At 53.9% G+C, this 17047-nt stretch overlaps 2 protein-coding genes across 2 annotated transcripts; one reads left to right on the top strand and one right to left on the bottom strand.

The window, feature by feature from the left end:
- Window positions 1–5671: 5671 nt before the first annotated feature.
- GLRG_06183 (uncharacterized protein) lies at window positions 5672–9364 on the top strand (the record flags this gene model as incomplete). Its single annotated transcript, XM_008096868.1, has 1 exon — window positions 5672–9364. One exon carries the CDS (start codon window positions 5672–5674, stop codon window positions 9362–9364), a length of 3693 nt encoding a protein of 1230 aa, XP_008095059.1.
- A 1326-nt stretch (window positions 9365–10690) lies between these two features.
- On the bottom strand, window positions 10691–16433 carry GLRG_06182 (AT hook domain-containing protein; the record flags this gene model as incomplete). The annotated part of the gene is made up of 3 exons (XM_008096867.1): window positions 10691–15968; window positions 16034–16223; window positions 16280–16433. The coding sequence occupies 3 exons, from the start codon at window positions 16431–16433 to the stop codon at window positions 10691–10693; spliced, it is 5622 nt and encodes a 1873-aa protein (XP_008095058.1).
- Window positions 16434–17047: the final 614 nt, after the last annotated feature.

Raw genomic sequence — 17047 nt, 5'->3', positions numbered from 1 at the left:
CATGGCTGATGTCACTAAAACGTTGACAACGGGGAACCGTTCCACCGGGTGTGCACTGTCGCATGGCCTTGTCTGAGGATTGGAACGGTGACTGGACAGATGGGGATTTTCTCTTGACTCTAGGATAGGGCACACCGTTGCCTTTTGATGGTTCATCTGGCCAATAATAAGTAGTAACATCACCACTGGGATGAGATCATACCGCGGCATGAGACTCGGAAGTTTGCAGGTCGTGGGTGACAACGTATTCAATAGTGGTGAGGTAGGTAAATGCCGATATACGCCCGCTCACCGCGTGTGTGCTTCCGGACTCCGCTTGCCATCTGCGACCCGCAGAACCATGCGTTGGGATGCTTTTACAATGACGCGATTGTCAGTCTGCCAGCAAACATGTCCAGGAGCCTACAAGCTGGGCCATGCGTCTACCCTGTGACCATGGAATAGAGTAGCCTTGACCGGGTTGCACGTCGAGAATAGATAGCTTGTACACTCCGCTACCTACACCGTAAGGTGATGATGATGCCCTTCACAAACAGGAACATCGCAAGGGGGGGAGGACAGACCGGGGTGCCTGATCGAGTTCCTATCATGGAAGGTGCATTCAGCAGCCGTAACATGATCGGCGAGTTCTTTTGTTCGTCTATGGAAACAATGGCCCGAGTACCGACAACGAACGGGTTCTCGGGAAAGGGCCGATGTGTATGATAAGCCAAGGTTTAGCTGGGATCTAGGTATGGCGGCCAGCGGCGCAGTCAGGACTGTTGTTGGGAGAAGTTGGGCTTGGTGTGCGCTTCGCGTGCTGATGTGCAGCTAGTGGTAGACAGACAGTTGGCGGACAAAGTGGGCACATGGCGGCAAGGTTGGCGACGGCGACCACAGACGCAATAATTGGGCTGCAGCTGCCCTACATACATACGTGTATGTGTCTCATCTGCAGCTCGTGCCTCAGCGTGTGGACATGAGTGTCGGTTCTATTCGCGGGCCTTGAAGGGCTCATTGTGGTGGCAGTGCGACCCGAGAACAAGGCGCGCACGGCGTCACGGTTGTGAGTCAACTCGGTGAGTTGCACGGGGTTTGATACAGAGTTTCGTAAACATGATGAATATGGTTCCTTCGTAGGCGACTTGTCAGGGGGAGGGTGATGCTTCCCCCCCTAGCCAGGGAACAATCATGAGTGACATTCGTTCAAGGTTCCGGTTCCAGTCGTCCCGGGGAGCCGCTCAAAGAGCATGCACCCCGGCTTTGCTTGCCCAGGTAACGGCAACGGGTGTCTGGTCTCTGGGCAGCAACACTGCGTGTAGGAAAAGGAGTGGATTGACGGTGGTTGAGGTGGTTGTGTGTCGGAAAGGGTAGCATCTCTGTGCCGGAGGATGCATTATCCTTGGATATCCTTGACCATGGATGAAGGAAAACATGGAAAGGCCCGGGTCGGTCAGTTGGTGACTTGGCGGCTCCCGGAGGAGCACAGGGACCGGAAAGAGGAAGCTGGGAAGAGGCCAAGCCGGTTTGGAGTGGGCAGTAGTTATGTCGCAGCGATGTGTCTGCAGGTGATGTCTGGTATCGCGGTGTAGTCGGTCTAAGTGAGGTTTCGGTGTATCACCGAGATGCATGAGCCGTCGAATGAGTCCATATGGAGGAGCATCTTTCAAGAGGAGTGGCGACTGACAGGCAACGGGTGCCCCGCGTGGTCTGCCTTCGCTCCACCGCCCCAGGAATGAATAGCTAGGTATGCCGTGCTTGTCGCTCGTCCATGGGGAGCAGCCATGCCAAGAAGAAGTTGCAGGTCACTCGCAGGCAGCATCATGGCCAACGTTGACCTGCATGTCGTCCCCCCTTGTTTCTCTGGATCAGCGAGTGCGGAGCACAAGGCCAAGGCTCATTAGCTGACGACGGTGCCCTTTGTAAGCGAGTGTTGAAATTCGGGGAACATCTGCCAGTTGTCGCAAGGGTACCTACTACGTAATGCCTGGGCACTGACGGCGAGCGACAGGCAGGAAAGCAGAGGATTGATGTGCTGTCGGTCCCGTCCCTGGATCGCAGAACAATCCTTGGCCCCGTGCGTGTCCTTTTGCTCAGACAAGGAGAGGCTGTAAAACCCACCCATACGTGTTGGTGCTCCCCCGTTATAGCCGGTCAGGTTTCTGGTGAGACGAACCAGAATAGAAACATCTCCTTGATACGCGCCCCTACCCCCCACAGCAGGAGAGTACAGAGCGTAGCACCGTTCTGGATGACGCTTTTGTGTGTCGCCGCCAAGGACAAACCCCGAGGTGGGCGTGGGAGGTTAGTGGAAGAAGCCGCGCGGAGGCTAAAAAAGCAACAAGAAGAATAAGGGAAAAAAAAAAAAAGGGCTGAGAGATACAGGATATCGAACAGGGAAGGGACCCGTGGGCGTGATTGCAAGCAAGCAAAGCAAGCAAGGCAGGGTAGGTACCTAGTCGACGACGAAGACAGGTGGGGAAGGCCACGGTCGACGATGCAATTTACCAAAGGGGTGGGAGAGGCCCAGGCCAGCTTCGCCAGTCGTTCAGAGACGAAATACCTAAGACAAGGCACGCGACACGGGGCAGGGACAAGGCCTGTAACAGCAGCAGCCACGGCCTGTTGTTGACCTGGAAATTGCGGTATATGGTCAGGCGGCCAGGTCCTTCGGTGCGGCAGAGAGAGAGAGAGAAACACTGTAAGCACACTTAGTGCGCCGGCTACTACCACTACCACTGCTGCTAGGACTAGGTGCCCCGGCTTAGGCCTGGAAGAATACCTACCAGTTCGCCCCAAAATCCAGGGTCTTCAAGCGACAAGAGCAGGGGCCCCAAGGGACCATGTACCCCCCCGCCGTTGCCCAGGAAGCTGGGGGGGGGGGGAGTCGGCGCAAGGTGTGCAAAATATGTACCTGATTAGTAGCCAAGATACGGAGTATTGTTAATCTACCTACATGGTAGGTACGGATACCTGTAAGTAGGATATCATTTCCCAAGAGGTCATGTTCTCCTCTGGGACCACTCTGGCCTGATACGCTTTTCCAATATTTCCTTCTTCTTCTACGGAGTACTGTACGGAGTATTGTACGGAGTATGTACGGATACGTAGTGCTAAACTGGTATACAGGGTACCCACGTATATCTGGCTCATTACAGCCTTATCCGACTGGCATTGTCGCTCGCGCACACAGCGATAGGTACTCAATTGCCCAAAACAGACGTGTGAAATGTACGTACCTCGGTTGATACTCGCCGCATCAGGCAAGGCAGAAGAGAGAGAGCCAGGGCTCTTCACCGCATTTTCGCGAATCCCTAGTGTAGTTTAGTGTATCCGGTAGCTCCTGCCCATACCATGCCCTGCATGCCAGGTGCTGACAGTTGGACAGTTGGGGGCAAAGACAGCGCGGGGTCTCTCTTGCCTTTGGAAACCCGTCTGCCTGGGTTGGAAGGTAAACAGAGATGCACTATGAGGTTGGTGGTGGGAGATGTTGGGTGAAGTGGCTGACGCTTGTTGCCGTTGCCGTTGCCGCTGCCGCTGCAGCTGACCAAGCCTGATAGAAGAAAGTGCCAGAGACATGACAATAAAAAAAATAAAACAAAACAAAAAGAGGCGGCCGTAAGTAAGTGCATACCTATTGACCGATATTTACCTAGGGGTAAGAGAACGATGGAAAGAAGAACAAAAATAAACCGAATAAGAATAAAACATGGGTAAACAAAAAAGAGCCTATGAGGTCAAGGACGAAGGTCACGGAAGAAGGCACGCACGCACGCACCACCCGTGGGCAGGTTCCGCACTGCCCAGCCCAATCCTATCCGGTCAGCTCCTTCCTGCCTCCTACCTCCTTCCTGCCTGACGCCTGTCTTCCTAATCCGACTTGTTCCACCCAGGGCTAAACTCTCAGACAGTCACTGGTGCAGTGTCCCCGCCGGGTCTATTTCGAAAGACTCCAAGAGATACGTACCCCACCAGCAACCGGCCCACTGACGATTGCGGCACTTCCGTGGCTACGTAGCGACTGTCTGTTGCGTTCCGTTGCTCCCATGGGTCCATGGCTCCTCTTAGCCTTTCTCATGCTTCATTTTCCCTCTTTACTCCTCAGTTCTTTTCCAAACATCTCAACCGTACGAGGCGCCGACAACAAACGCGCCTGCAAACACCATCATCGTCATCATCATGGACGCCCTGTTGAATTGACCGCATCACACACTCTCGCCTTCCTGGGCACATGTCCATGTCAAGTCCTTTACCGTGAGCTACCTCGTGCCTGCTACGACATAGGGGACACTACGGATACAGTCAGTACCTTTACCGGCCCCGACGGCACACAAGGAAGCATTAGCCACCACCACTGTCACCCACACACTGTCCGTCGCCCTTGGCTTCTTCTGCCTGTTGACCAGGTTCTCCCGTCGTCGGCTTCTGCCCCGCCAAGCTCATTATTCGCTGCCGTCCTCATTACCACCACCACCACCATCACCACCACCACCATCACCACCACCACCACGCCTACACGCACACGCACATATACCTACTCGTCACGCCTCGACATCCCGCCCACCTCACCTCCGATGCTCCCAAACCTCCGATATTACCACTACACATCACATTAGGTACTTCATACCGACTCCGACCGCTTTCTACCGGCCACTGTACCCCCAAATACGTCCCGTCCAAATATCATCCTTCTCAAACCCCGTTCATCCCGCATCCGAGTTGTTGTCCAAACCTCCCTCTCTCTTACTCTCTCTCTCTCTCTCTCTCTCACACACACACACACACACATCCTATCCTCTCTCTTCCGATAAGCAACACAGGAAGAAACGGACACCTTATATCCTGCCGACTTCGCTGCCCCCTCGGCTGCTCGACTCGACCATCTGCAGTTGGCACCACTGCCATAGAAATACCGAGCTCCCCTAACCAACTAACCCCGGCTCATCCTGATCCGTCGTTGTCATTCACCGCGTTTGTCCCGAGCATCTGGTTCCCTTTTGACTGCGTCACATCCAACTCGTCTGTCTGTCTCTGTTCGCACCCCCTTCCTTCAGCCTTCTGTCCGCCATCTTCCGATTAGCCGGTTCCGATAAAGTGCTTGCGTCGCGCCTGCTGCTCCCTCGTCTCAGCATTCCTTGGGACTCCCCGTCGCCCGCCAGACGCCCTCGGTCCCTCGCTCGCCCGCGAACTTGACACTCACCTCACTCTCGCGACCTTTGACCACCCTCATCCCCGCAGTTTGATTCGGAGCGCGCATCAGCGACCTGCAGTGTCGTACTTGCGTGCGCATGAGCCTGCCAGACATATCCAACTACCGCAACTCTCAACCACCTCCGATTTGCCCCACGCTTTGCGACCTCCCGTTTACTCATCGCCTTTAAGCTTCGACCCCCGGACAGCTCCCTCCAACTCCCCGTGCACCCCTCAACTCTGTTGGTCTCAGCCTAGCTCTAGCCACCACATGCCGCTCCGCGACGAATGAGCCTCACCCTGCACCATCACGGTTTCTCACGCAGCACACCCTCAATCACATGGAATTTCTGTCAGAAGCAATGCTGTTCCATCTGATCCGTCATCACTGCGCGCCGTGCTGAAGAAAAAAAAAATGGCGCTCCTCCCCATTTTCTGAACGACACGAGAGTCTACCAGCTTCTCCATCATTAACGATTTCCAGCCATCCCTTTCTCCCACGATGCTGGGGAAGCTCTTCAACTTGGGCACCGGGAGTGCTGCAAGTACTTCTGACTCAACGCAAACCAACAACAACAGCAGTAACTTTAACAACAATGCCGCTTACAAAGACTCTCCACAGACCCTCGAGTCCATGCAGGAGGACATCCATACCCGCAATCTCTTGTTTCCCGACACAGAAGCCTTGTATCAACATCGGAATGACCAAGTCTTTCCTCTGTCCATGGTCTCTGCTCTCCCTTTGGCGTCGATAGCAAGTGCCTTTGATTACGACGGCGACATCGACCTCGACATCCGCCATGTCCGTCTCCTTATCATGCAAGACGCCGTTGCTTCCCTCCCGGCACAGCTTCTGTTCGACAGCCATCCTGCGCCGCCAAAACCGCCTTCCATAACACCCGGTGAACGGCCGGTAACAGGCATCGGGACTGTGCAAGACTCTTACCGAGGTCCCACCTCGCCCAGGAAGAGTAGCCTCAACCAAACATCACGCCCTCTCGTGATCCAGCCAGACAGTCCTCAACCCCGCCAGGGTGCTTTTGATCGCAGGGCCTCAATGCAGGGTCGAGCTCAATCACAGGCTGAGACAGATCTCCAGCGCGCGCGAAGAGAGTACAACGACGAGATCCATGCCTTCGCCGGCTCCGTCTTTGGCAACTCGGAGTTGATGGCCTACAAAGGCACCTCGACAAAAGTCCACATTGTTCCCACCGAAACCCGTCCAGAATATGGAGGTTCCTATCTCGGCGATGGTCGTGGCTCTATCGGCAGGTCGAGCATGCGATCCAGCAGACTGGCACAGTCATATACATCGGAAAACGTCTCACCCATGCAACCACCACAATCTTTTACCTCCTCTGCCCCGAACACGCGGAGCCCGCCAGAGAGGAGAAAGATCCTCATCACGCGACTGTTTCCCGTCTTGCTTCCTAGCGACGACGACACACAGAGCGACACCCCCTTGAGTCGTTTCTCGGACTACAACACGGGGTTTCCGTTCCCGCAGTCTGCTGACGAGGCAAATGCCCCCAAGAAGAAGAAGCCCCAACCCAAGCAGAAGCGCACGCCAATGTACGCAGTCGTATTGGTGATTCAACTGCCACCCACTTCGGGTTCGATGCCACTCCCCTCCACCATTAGGTCGACTTTCCGCGGCGCCAGCTCCTACACGGAACAAGACTCGTTCCCTTCTTCTGTGGGCTCGGCTCGCCGCTCGGGATGGACCATGTCCGGATCCGGATTTCCGACCGACTCGATGGAATCATCATGCTCGACAGACGTGGACGACAGGATGGATACCGTCACGCAGCATTGGGATATCATCATGCGAACGCTGACGCATCTTCAGGGGGTGGTTGCCACCACACTTGGTACCTTGCTGAGACAAACCGACATCTCCTCGCCGGACCCTTATCCGAATTCGGTGTCTTCGTACGTCGGCAGAGCCCCGTCGATGAGCGGAAGGAGGAATGAGGAGCCACATTTCATCAAGCCTCCTAAAACCAACGCCAAAGTCATAGCTTTGCAGCCCCATTGCTTACAGAACGACAACAGCGTTGTGCAAGAGGCCAACTCTGCCAGGATCCGGATCGTCACAGGTCTCCGCGCCCAACGGGTCATCACAGCACAGGGGAGGTGGGGCATTTGGAGGGACGAGGCAAGATGGATGGCGAGAAAGGCTGGCGAGAAGGAGCATGGGTTCTTCTTCTTCAACCTTCTGACCGGTTTTCTTGCGACGCACACCGACTGGTTGAATGCCATGAGTCCAGCATGGTACCGTCGAAAACATTACCAGCAACAAAAGTCAAAGGGCGAAGACGACCTCTCGTTGCCGGCACGGACAGTCATCATTGCTTCGGACAAGATGCTTGCACGACGCCTCATCTTCCTCCTTTCCGCGTTCCTCCCATCGCACCAACATCTCTCATCGGCCAGGAACCACCGGCCGAGCACCTCTACATCCTTTGGGGCATTTTCTCAGTCGCCACCTTCACTGATCATCCCCATTCTCCGTGAAGAATCACTGCGGCGAAAGATCAATAGACGCCCGGGCCCTAGACGCGTCTCTCATTCACGGACAGTCAGCCAAAGTACACGTGCATCCGGGGTTCCCCCTCAGCTTGCGCACTTGAGCATGGAGAGTCGCCACGAAAGGCATGTTTCGGATGCTGCTTCGATACGGTCCAACCTGCCTATCCCAGGCAACGACCAGGTTAGCCGAAAGAGCAGCGCAGCCACGACCACGACAATCACCCCCGAGACTACTATCCCGCATTTTACGACCGCTCAAAGGTTTGAGAACCGGCGAAGTCTTCGGCCTGGCAGCAGCGGCAGTGTCGCTGCCGACGACCTCAAGAGGACGTTGAAGCGAGGCGAGAGCTCGGGACACGTGAGCTCGGCCAGCACAGACTCCCGTTTGTCAAGCTCGCGTTGGGGCAGCGTCATAAGCACCCTATGGAATGGCAAGAGGAGAGACTCGACTGGTCTCACCACCCCAAACTATCCCTATGGCAGCAACCCCACGTCTCCGACCAAGTCAACACAGGGAGGGCGCCGGGACAAGCTAGCAGACATGGTAAGAGAAGTCAGGACCGAGGGTTATCGTCGGATGGACGACCGAGGTTACAACGGAGGCGGCAACGACAACGGACCTACCACGCCTCGAGGCTTTGACGACCAGGCCATCGACGACCCAATCGAGAGAGTCGCTTTGCCGGAGCGTGTCCCCGACCCCAGCGGCGACTTCCGGTCACCTGTCAAGACATCGATCAATGCAGAGGATGGAGTCATAGACGTGGATATCTCGTTTCCCGACTATATCACTTCTTTCGAGACGGCAGTTAGCTCGCCGTCGAGCAGCGGCTACTTGTCCACGCCCGGTGTTGGGAACGGTTTGGAAGGCTTCGAACAGTTTTCCCGCGTCACTATCGACGGCGACTCCCCGATGAACGTGGCAGGGTTTCTTCAGCAATACCATCAGGACTTCATTCTGCAGGCGGTCCCCCCCCAAGATAGTCTCATGGAAGAAATCAGAAAATCGATGAGGGCCGAGCCGACTCCATTCGTCACGCTGCCATTCTACTCGGCCGAACAGCCCGCCGACCGCTGGGTGGATGTCAGTAGCGCTCTCATCGCAGACACGACAACGCACACGATTAAGCGAATCCGTTACCGTCGACTCATTCGACCCAAGCCTTTCATGGACAGGTCGGCTCCTCTTGGTTCTGCGGGCTCAAGCAACTACGGTGCTGCCCCAATGACCCCGTCTATTCTCCCGTACGAGACACAGCTTGACGACGAGTTTCTCGAGGAGCCGATTGCTAGTCTCGATGAGGTCCTGATTGAGGCCGTTGAGAGAGTCATTGCGCAGAGCAACGAAGTGAGCAAGCAGGGTTCCTCAAATTCGTCGCGATCAACCAGCAAGAGAAGAGACCGTAGCAATAGTGAGACATCCGTCTCGGTCGATTCTCATCACACCCCCCGCATCCCGATGGCGTCTCAAGAAGTTCCTCGAGACCAGTGTAAGACAGTGGTCTTGTCGGCTCTGGACGAAATCATCCGTGATGTTATCGAGGAGCGGGACCACGACCAACTCGACGCGGCCGTCCACCAGGCAGATCGAGACCGCGAAAGTACTCTCCGAGAAGCCGTCAGGATCTGGCTCGATGCCGTCGACTCTAGCGAACAACTATAAACTTGAAAGAGACGGAAAGGCAGCAAGCCTATGAACGACATTGGCCAAATACAATTCGAAATTCACGATGTAACGACATCTAGTAGACGCCGTAGGTCTGCTTGCTAGTCCATGTATCACCACCACCACCAAACCAAACATTTTCCTTGGTCCGGAGACAGACAGATAAACTGAATTGATACCCCCAAAGTAGAAGAAAGTCTTTTTGTTTTTTTTTTCTTATTGCGAAAGTGCTTGCATCTACATTTTGGAACGATGCAGCGGCCTGCGATTGGCGGGATAGGCATTAGGGACGGCCACAATATGGGTTCCCGTTTGGCGTTTTTCTTATTACTGGGGAGGGGGGCATAGGTTTATTGCCACAAGCAGCTACCATTTCTATGCAGAGAAGAGGAAACGGATGGAAGGGGCGTCTTTCGAGTGTGGGGTTTGTTGAGGCCTTGTTTCCAACTAGCTAGGAGCGAGCGTATATGAAGTAATAGTTACAGACCCTTTCCTGGCATGAACTTAAAGACGGTGGGAGCTTTTATCCTATTTTATGTGGCTCACAATGTTACACGTCTTTCGACCGTGCTTGTCACCCTTTTCGTCCCTCAGGGTCATTGGATTGTGTCCCAAATCGTCAGCCAGAGTCGATGGATGCTCGGCCCTCGGTTCTGTAAGGTGTTGAGAGAACGAGGTGGGAGCCACGACGGATAACCGCAGGTGTGCCGGCACAACTTCATTGGCGACACTTCAAGCATAACATCACGAAGGTTCAAGCACACAGCTGCCACGTCTGACAGTCGTAGTATTGACTGGATATTGAAAATGACTTGCAACCCCTCGCAACCTAGATAAGCGAGGGGGGTGGAGTAGGTATCATTCCCAATGCAAAAGTGATGACGGACGCAACCCGTCCATTCACGGGAGCATGTTTTGCCCATAAAACCACCCACGCTTCCTCATTTCCCGCTTGTCAATACATAACGCCCCTTGTCTTGTTTCGAGTCCCAGCCGTTGCCTGGCAGGGCGAAAAAGCGAAACACTCCCGAATCTTGTGTAATGTAAGAACGGCAAGCAATACCAAGTGCAACAGCACCCGTCAACTCTCATGTTCCTCCCTCTTCTCGATGCAAACCCATTTACCCGTGAAATCCTGTATGTGTGCAATGCGATGATGATTATGATGATGTACATGTGCAATGGGAAGAAAGTTGGTTGGGTGAAAACAGGTATGTCTTCTTTGCTGCCCGGATTCTATAGTCGCAATCGCATTCGTGTCCATTGCGGCAGATGAGAAGGTATGTGGGCAAGGAACACAATGGCCATGTTGTGTCTAAATGTTCAGATGAAGTCCATGTCATCAAAGTCGCCGTCGGCATCGTCTTCGGCTTCAGTCGGAACCACGTTTTTGCGTGGTCGGCCGCGTGGCCTCGGTCGCGATGTTGAGCGCGCGCGCTTCTTACGGTTTCCGGGCAATACGCCAGCCTTTCTCTTACGGCCTCGACCATCGGCTGCAGGGCCGTCGTCCTCGTCATCGCTGGGCGTGCCGGCATCTTCGCCGTCAAGTTCATCTTCGTCAGCCACCTTGAACTCTTTGTCGACATTCATTAACTCAACGAAGGCCTTGCACTTCGCCAAGGTAGCTTCTTGCGATGTGAGCCCGTTCATGTGCGAGTTGACCTCCTCCCAGAACTTGTCTCCTGTCACGCCTTGGACCTTGGTAGGCGCTTTGCTGAGGTCTTTGGCTGCTAGCTTCGTCTTCGTCTCACGCTTGCTACCCAGGCCATAAAGACGCCGAAGATAGGTTCTCGCTTCCCAGAGGCAAAGAAGAATGATGGATCCAGAAGTGAGCTGGCGAAGCCTCTTTGGGGGAACGGTTAGATGGGGTTGTGTTGGCTGCCCGTCGCCCTGCAGATCATCTGGTTTGTCCATGTCCATGCGCACGTTGAATATTTCAGATTCAATAACATGTGCCATACTGGACCCAGTTGTCGAAAATAGCTTTTCCATGGCGTTGACCGTTACCAGGACTTCTCCAACTGTCACATAATCGAAGTAAGCAAGGTTTTCGATCATGAAGCGGGCATATTCCACATGTGGGGGCAACGGCGTGGAAACGTCAAGCTTCGATGGGTCGAAATCAACTTGGAAGACGAGTTTCTCCAGGAGCCTTTGTCGGTTCTTGGACTTGCTCACTTTCAGGACCTCCATTAAAAGATGAAGCTTGGACTGGAAAGGGTTTGTGGTTGCACCGCGAGTATCCTTGACAATATCCCGCTGGTACTCGTATGCAGCTTGGATGGCCCTGACGTATTCTCGTTCGATGACAGTTTCGTGCTTCTCATGAAGCGCTCGGTGCTCCATGAATGCGACCTCGGATATTTTGGTCATTGACGAAGTTTCCAGCGTGATCAGGGTGACGCCAGTTTCTTTAGGATGAACGAGACCTTGACGGTTGATGCTCCCTAGAACTTCGACCGCAAGAAAAGCGTGCTCATCTTGAGATGACAAGGCGATCCGGGTGATTTCTTTGAGAAACCGCTGAGTGGTCGCGCTCGCCACATCGTCGTAGTTCGTTCCACCCATTACAGTCAGCTCGCGCTTCTTGTCACCCTCGGAACCCGTGGTAGCGGCAGCAGTGGCAGCTTCGGACCGCTTTTCTTCAGTAATGAGAAATTCTTTGAAAGACCGGAGGATCGTGCTCTCCAGTGCTGGAATTCTGGCCTCAAATACTTGCTGGAACTTGGTGTAGACATTTGGCGAGACGTAGTTTCGGGGATGGGCCTGGCAAATAAGACCAATGGCATCAAGTGCATGCTTTCGGGCTTCCATGACCTGCGACTCATCGGCCCAGGGTGACAGGTTGTCAACCATGAGCTTTGCAACCGACGTGCCTGAATACTTTGGGAAGATCTTCTTGAAAACGTCAATCTCGGAATCCAGATCACAATGTTTGCCGACCATCCCCACAATCGTCGAATATCTGGCAAATTTCATGAGCTTGGTGGCATCCATTTGCGTGTTCCGCATGCTGGCGACTCCGCGCAAGCTAGATGCGCCCAAGTAGGCCAGCTTGTCGCGGTTGTCCAAGAGATCGGCAATGATCCACAGACAGGCAACAACATCATCCAATAGGTTCTTGTTAAGCCTGCCAACAGAGTTCTGCAGCTGCTCTCTCACTTCACGGAGGAAGTCAGCGTACTTGCTAGAGAGTTGCGGCAGCACCTGGCGGTAGATGACAGTAACAGCCTTGAACACAGCCAGATCATCGGCGCCGCTGATGCTAGAAAGATGGGGCTTGAGAAGTCTGATTTCCTCGAAAGTGAAGAGTTTCGGGTCTGCCTTTGCAAATATCTGCAAGACTTGGAGTGCATCTCGTCCCGGGGGGATCGTAGGGTCGTCTGAATCGAGGTTGTCGATAAGCTCAAACATCTTTTCAACCAGCTGCATACTGACTCCAAAAGGCCCGGTCTGAGCCTTGTTCTGTCCACCTCCAAGGATAGATTGGAGTACTTTGTCGAGGACAGCGCCCACATTTCCGGACTTGACCGTTTGGATCATGAGGGCAACATGGTCGGTCAATGATGTTTTGAAGGCTGCCGTATCGTCGACTTGGTAGAACGGGGCGAACCACACCTCTTCGATCATCTGCCGAGCCAGTTCCCGCACACCTTCGTCCGGGTCCTGCACGCGATGAAGCAAGCCGTTTGCGATATTGCTGCGAATCTCCCGGCTCTGATTGCGAAGATAAATATCTCGAGCCAGCTTCATCGCCCTCTTCCGCACGCCGATACCAGAGTCGATGAATCTCTCAATGATTCTTTCCGCCATCTTGTCCTCAAGTCTCGGGCGTAGACCGATGCATTTACCCATCAGGCCAATGGCGGAATCTCGCACCTGAGGCGAAGAATCACTCGAACAGTTAATAATCAGATGGACGACTACAGAGTCACCATCCAAGATGGCGGGATCGGTCTCCAGAAGCTGGTTAATGCTCTTGAGACTCTTGCTGCGAACGGTAGCCTGATCACTAGCCATAGCAGTGAGAAGGACATTAAGCATAGCCTTGAAGTGCTCGCAAAATGGCGAACGCAAGAGAATGATTGAATAAGCGAGCTTTGCATGTTTGTTGGTGACGTCTTTGAAGGTGTATTCGTTAGAGAGCCATCGTCGATCCTCGATCATCATGCGGAGTCGGAAAGCCAGGCGTCCAAACTCCTGATCAAGAGAATCGTAGGTCTCCTGCATGGCGTCATAACCAGAGAAAATTCTCTGAGCCCAGTCTGCGATCAAGAAAGATATGGCGCCCTGCAAGTGAGGATCGTCGCCAGAGCGCCGTTGGAGATGCTCCAGCGTCGTTCGATATGGGCCGGACCACGACACATCATGCTCGACACGGATTTTTTGCTCCAATGCGGCGGTCGCCAGCTCCGAGAGATAGCGGGAAAGTTCATTGGAGTCACTGCTGTCCATCGTGTAAGTAATCTTGCGAACATGTGATCGTAGTTTGGAGACCGCAGCACTCATGACGCCGAGAAGTTCGAGAGCCATGTTCTTGGCAGGTGCCGCAGTTCTGTCTCCTTCCCAGAGCTTCATCATATAGAATGTCATTTGTCGCAGAATCAGCTCGGCAGATGGCCAGTCAGGAGAGTCGAGGCACTCAGTGAAGTCCTCCACAAACAGATCGAGCAGGTTACGGTAGGGAGTGTCGCCGGACTTTGTAGACTTCAGAGCGCGGTTGACCATGAAAGTGACGACGTAGTTGGCGTTGTGGATGGAGCCTTCTGTCAGGGGCAAAGCAACGGATTTGAGTTCTTCCAGCGCCAGATTGTACTGCGAAGCACCTGCTTCCTCAGACTTTATGGTCGCAGCCACAGCCTGTTTGCCAGGTTGTGTCATCTCCTCATCTCCGTCGGCATCTTCGTCCGCCATCATTGCCAGTCGACTGCGAGTGCCCTTCTCGTCGACCTTGCCGGAGCTGGCTTGCACGAGACGCATGATGAGCGCCGACACTGGCTGGATGCTCCCCCCGTCCGACAAGCGGAACTGGCGTGCGCTCTGCTTTCCGACTGGGAGTTTTTCCAGCGAAGTAAGAATATCGTCGAAGATGCCGCGACGTTGTTCAGGCTTGGCAAGAAATATTTGGCAGAGCATCTCCATTGCAGTAAGGCGAATCCCATCGAATTTCTGTATGCCGACAACAGAGTCTTTTTCGAGATAAGCATTGTCCACGAAGAGAAGACTGGATGCAGCAAATTCCAAAGTGCCCAGAGCGGTATCTGAAAGCTCAATGCTAGTGACGAGTTTGGCGAGCAGCGCAAACAGCTTCTGACAGTTCGTGAGAATCGGGCCAATCGCCTTTTTATGGGGCTGCAGCAATTTGAAGAGGGTAGACGACGAACCGCTGCCTCTCATCTCAACAACAGGAATGACGATGCCCTCAACAACGCCCTTGAAGACGTCGGTACACTTCTGGATAACCTCCTCCGAATAGATCTGCTTCTCTTCTCGACCACCGCACATTATGCGAAGGCATGTACGGGCTGTCTTGAGACCCATCTCGATTTCGGGCAGTTGGTTCAGCCAACCAGCAACATCCGACTCGCCCCAAGACTCTTCGACTCTGAAGTCAAGGTTGAGGGTGTGCATCAGTCCAGCTTCACTCAGTTTCTGCATATACTGGAGATCCTCGATAGGCGCCTGGTCGTAGCTTCCGAGATCAATGGCCTTAGCGATAGCTGTTTGGAGCTTTTGCTGTGTTGACCCTGTCAAGATGGCCTCATTGTCGCTGTTCAAAGTGGCCACCTGCTCGTAACCAGGTTCGTTTCCGAGAACATGCCTAATGGCATCGAAAACGCTCTTAATCAGCCGTTCGAGATCCTGCAGTGCTGCTTCGGCTCGCTGCCGTTGGTTGAGATTGGTGCTGATATCATCCTGGCGGCTTTGGTAGGCGCCGTCTTGTCTGCGCATCGACAATCCTGTAGGCTCATCGGGATAGTCTGATAAAGCCATCTCAACATATTCATCTTTATTGAATTCAGGAGCACGAGGTAACTCAATGGCGAAAGACGTTTTTTGGGCATCGGATCGTCCTGGCGTCCCTTGCTTGGGGAGTTGCATAGGAACATGTTCCGTGGGAGTAGTCTGAGTGGAACCACTTTGTGTAGGGGCGAATTGCACTGGATGTGGAGGTTGAACAAGCGTTTCCTGCTTCGGGATAATCTGCGTTGACGTAGCCACTCGAGTCACCTCGGACGGGTTGACGGTAACTGGCAGAGGGGCGGGTTGATCAGGAACCTCCACGTATGCTTTGGGATCGAATTTCTTAGAAGGGATCGCAACCTCGAAGCGGAAATTGTTCCCTTGGTGTGTTCCTGCACTTGTCGATGACTGCTTCGGCGGCAGAGTGGCTTTGGGTGTCGAAGGATGCTGTAGCGGCTGTTGAGTGACCTGTCCGTTGACTGGGGCAAGGCCGGGTGTTCCAGTAGATGGCTTGATGAATGTTGGTGCCCTATCAAACACCATCTTGGCTACTGGCGAAAGGCCGGCGCTAAGACTCTGGGGGCCAGCGGGACTCGACGTCATGTTTGCATTCGGTTTGGGGACGGCCTTGAACTTGCTGCGCGAAACACAGGGTTAGAGCTCGATGCATGTTTAAGCCAGAGAAAAGATCGCCAAACTTACAAGTATGTCCGCTGGTTAGGCTTCAGGTCATGAAGTACATGATCGACGGCATACTTCAAATGCTTCAGCCCGTGGTTATGGTTCGGCCCGGTGGCCTCCTTGTTGAGACTGTCGTATTCCTGACTGTTGAACATATGCGATATGCTCGAAGCAAGCGAGCCGGAGCCGAGCGTCGGGTCGGGTATGAGATCTGGTAGATGTTAATGATCCAACGAGTTCGGGGAATCAAGATGAATTACCACCTACCTGACGTGAAGGGGATGACGGAGGTCTGGGGAGAGTAGGGCAAAGCCTCGGGCAGGGTAAACGGCCGCGCCATAGGACGCTGATCCGCGGCCGGCGGCTGCATGTAGCCGCCGTTCGGCGGACCATTCTGGATGGCCCCTTGGCTGTTGACCATATTTTCTGTGTCCTCAGACCAAGGCCGAGCCTCAAGACATGTTATTTCGAAAGGCAAGCAGAGAACCGAAGCGTTTGGTTGGAAGCTGGTCTTGAGGGTATTCAGAAACGCGCAAGACAGGGAAGGTGCCCCGTCTGGTCAGGTCAAATGGAAGAGAAGAAGAATTAAGGTTTCATCGGGAAGGAAGAAGCTAATCGCATTGTCTGAAAACGAAAATGCTCAGCAAGAAAGGGACAGCCTTGAGTTGCCGTCCGGCGTTGTTGTCGCCGTGGATGTGATGGGAAGTGGGAAGGTTGCGACAGCCTCGTGTGGAAAGACCCTTGTCAGTTGCGTGGTCCGTGCAGAAGCTTTAGGCAGTAGGACCGGCCAACCAGTGGCCAGTTGTTCCGTTCCTGCCTATTTTCCCCTGACTGACTTGCCCTTGTTTCCCTCAAGCTTGCAAATTGCTTAGATAATCCCCCAGCATCGGAGGGTCCGCATAGCCGTTAATCGATAAGCAAAGGAAAAAGTGCCGATAACGATGAGTGCCTGTCCCAAAATCATCCCTGATAGAAATATTTTGTCGATGGTTTCTGCCGCGATACTCCGTTGATCACCACACCCTCCGCCGGCCT

Source organism: Colletotrichum graminicola, assembly GCF_000149035.1.
Source record: "Colletotrichum graminicola M1.001 genomic scaffold supercont1.22, whole genome shotgun sequence".
Classification (NCBI taxonomy): Eukaryota; Fungi; Ascomycota; class Sordariomycetes; order Glomerellales; family Glomerellaceae; genus Colletotrichum; species Colletotrichum graminicola.
This window is presented reverse-complemented; position numbering and strand designations above follow the sequence as displayed.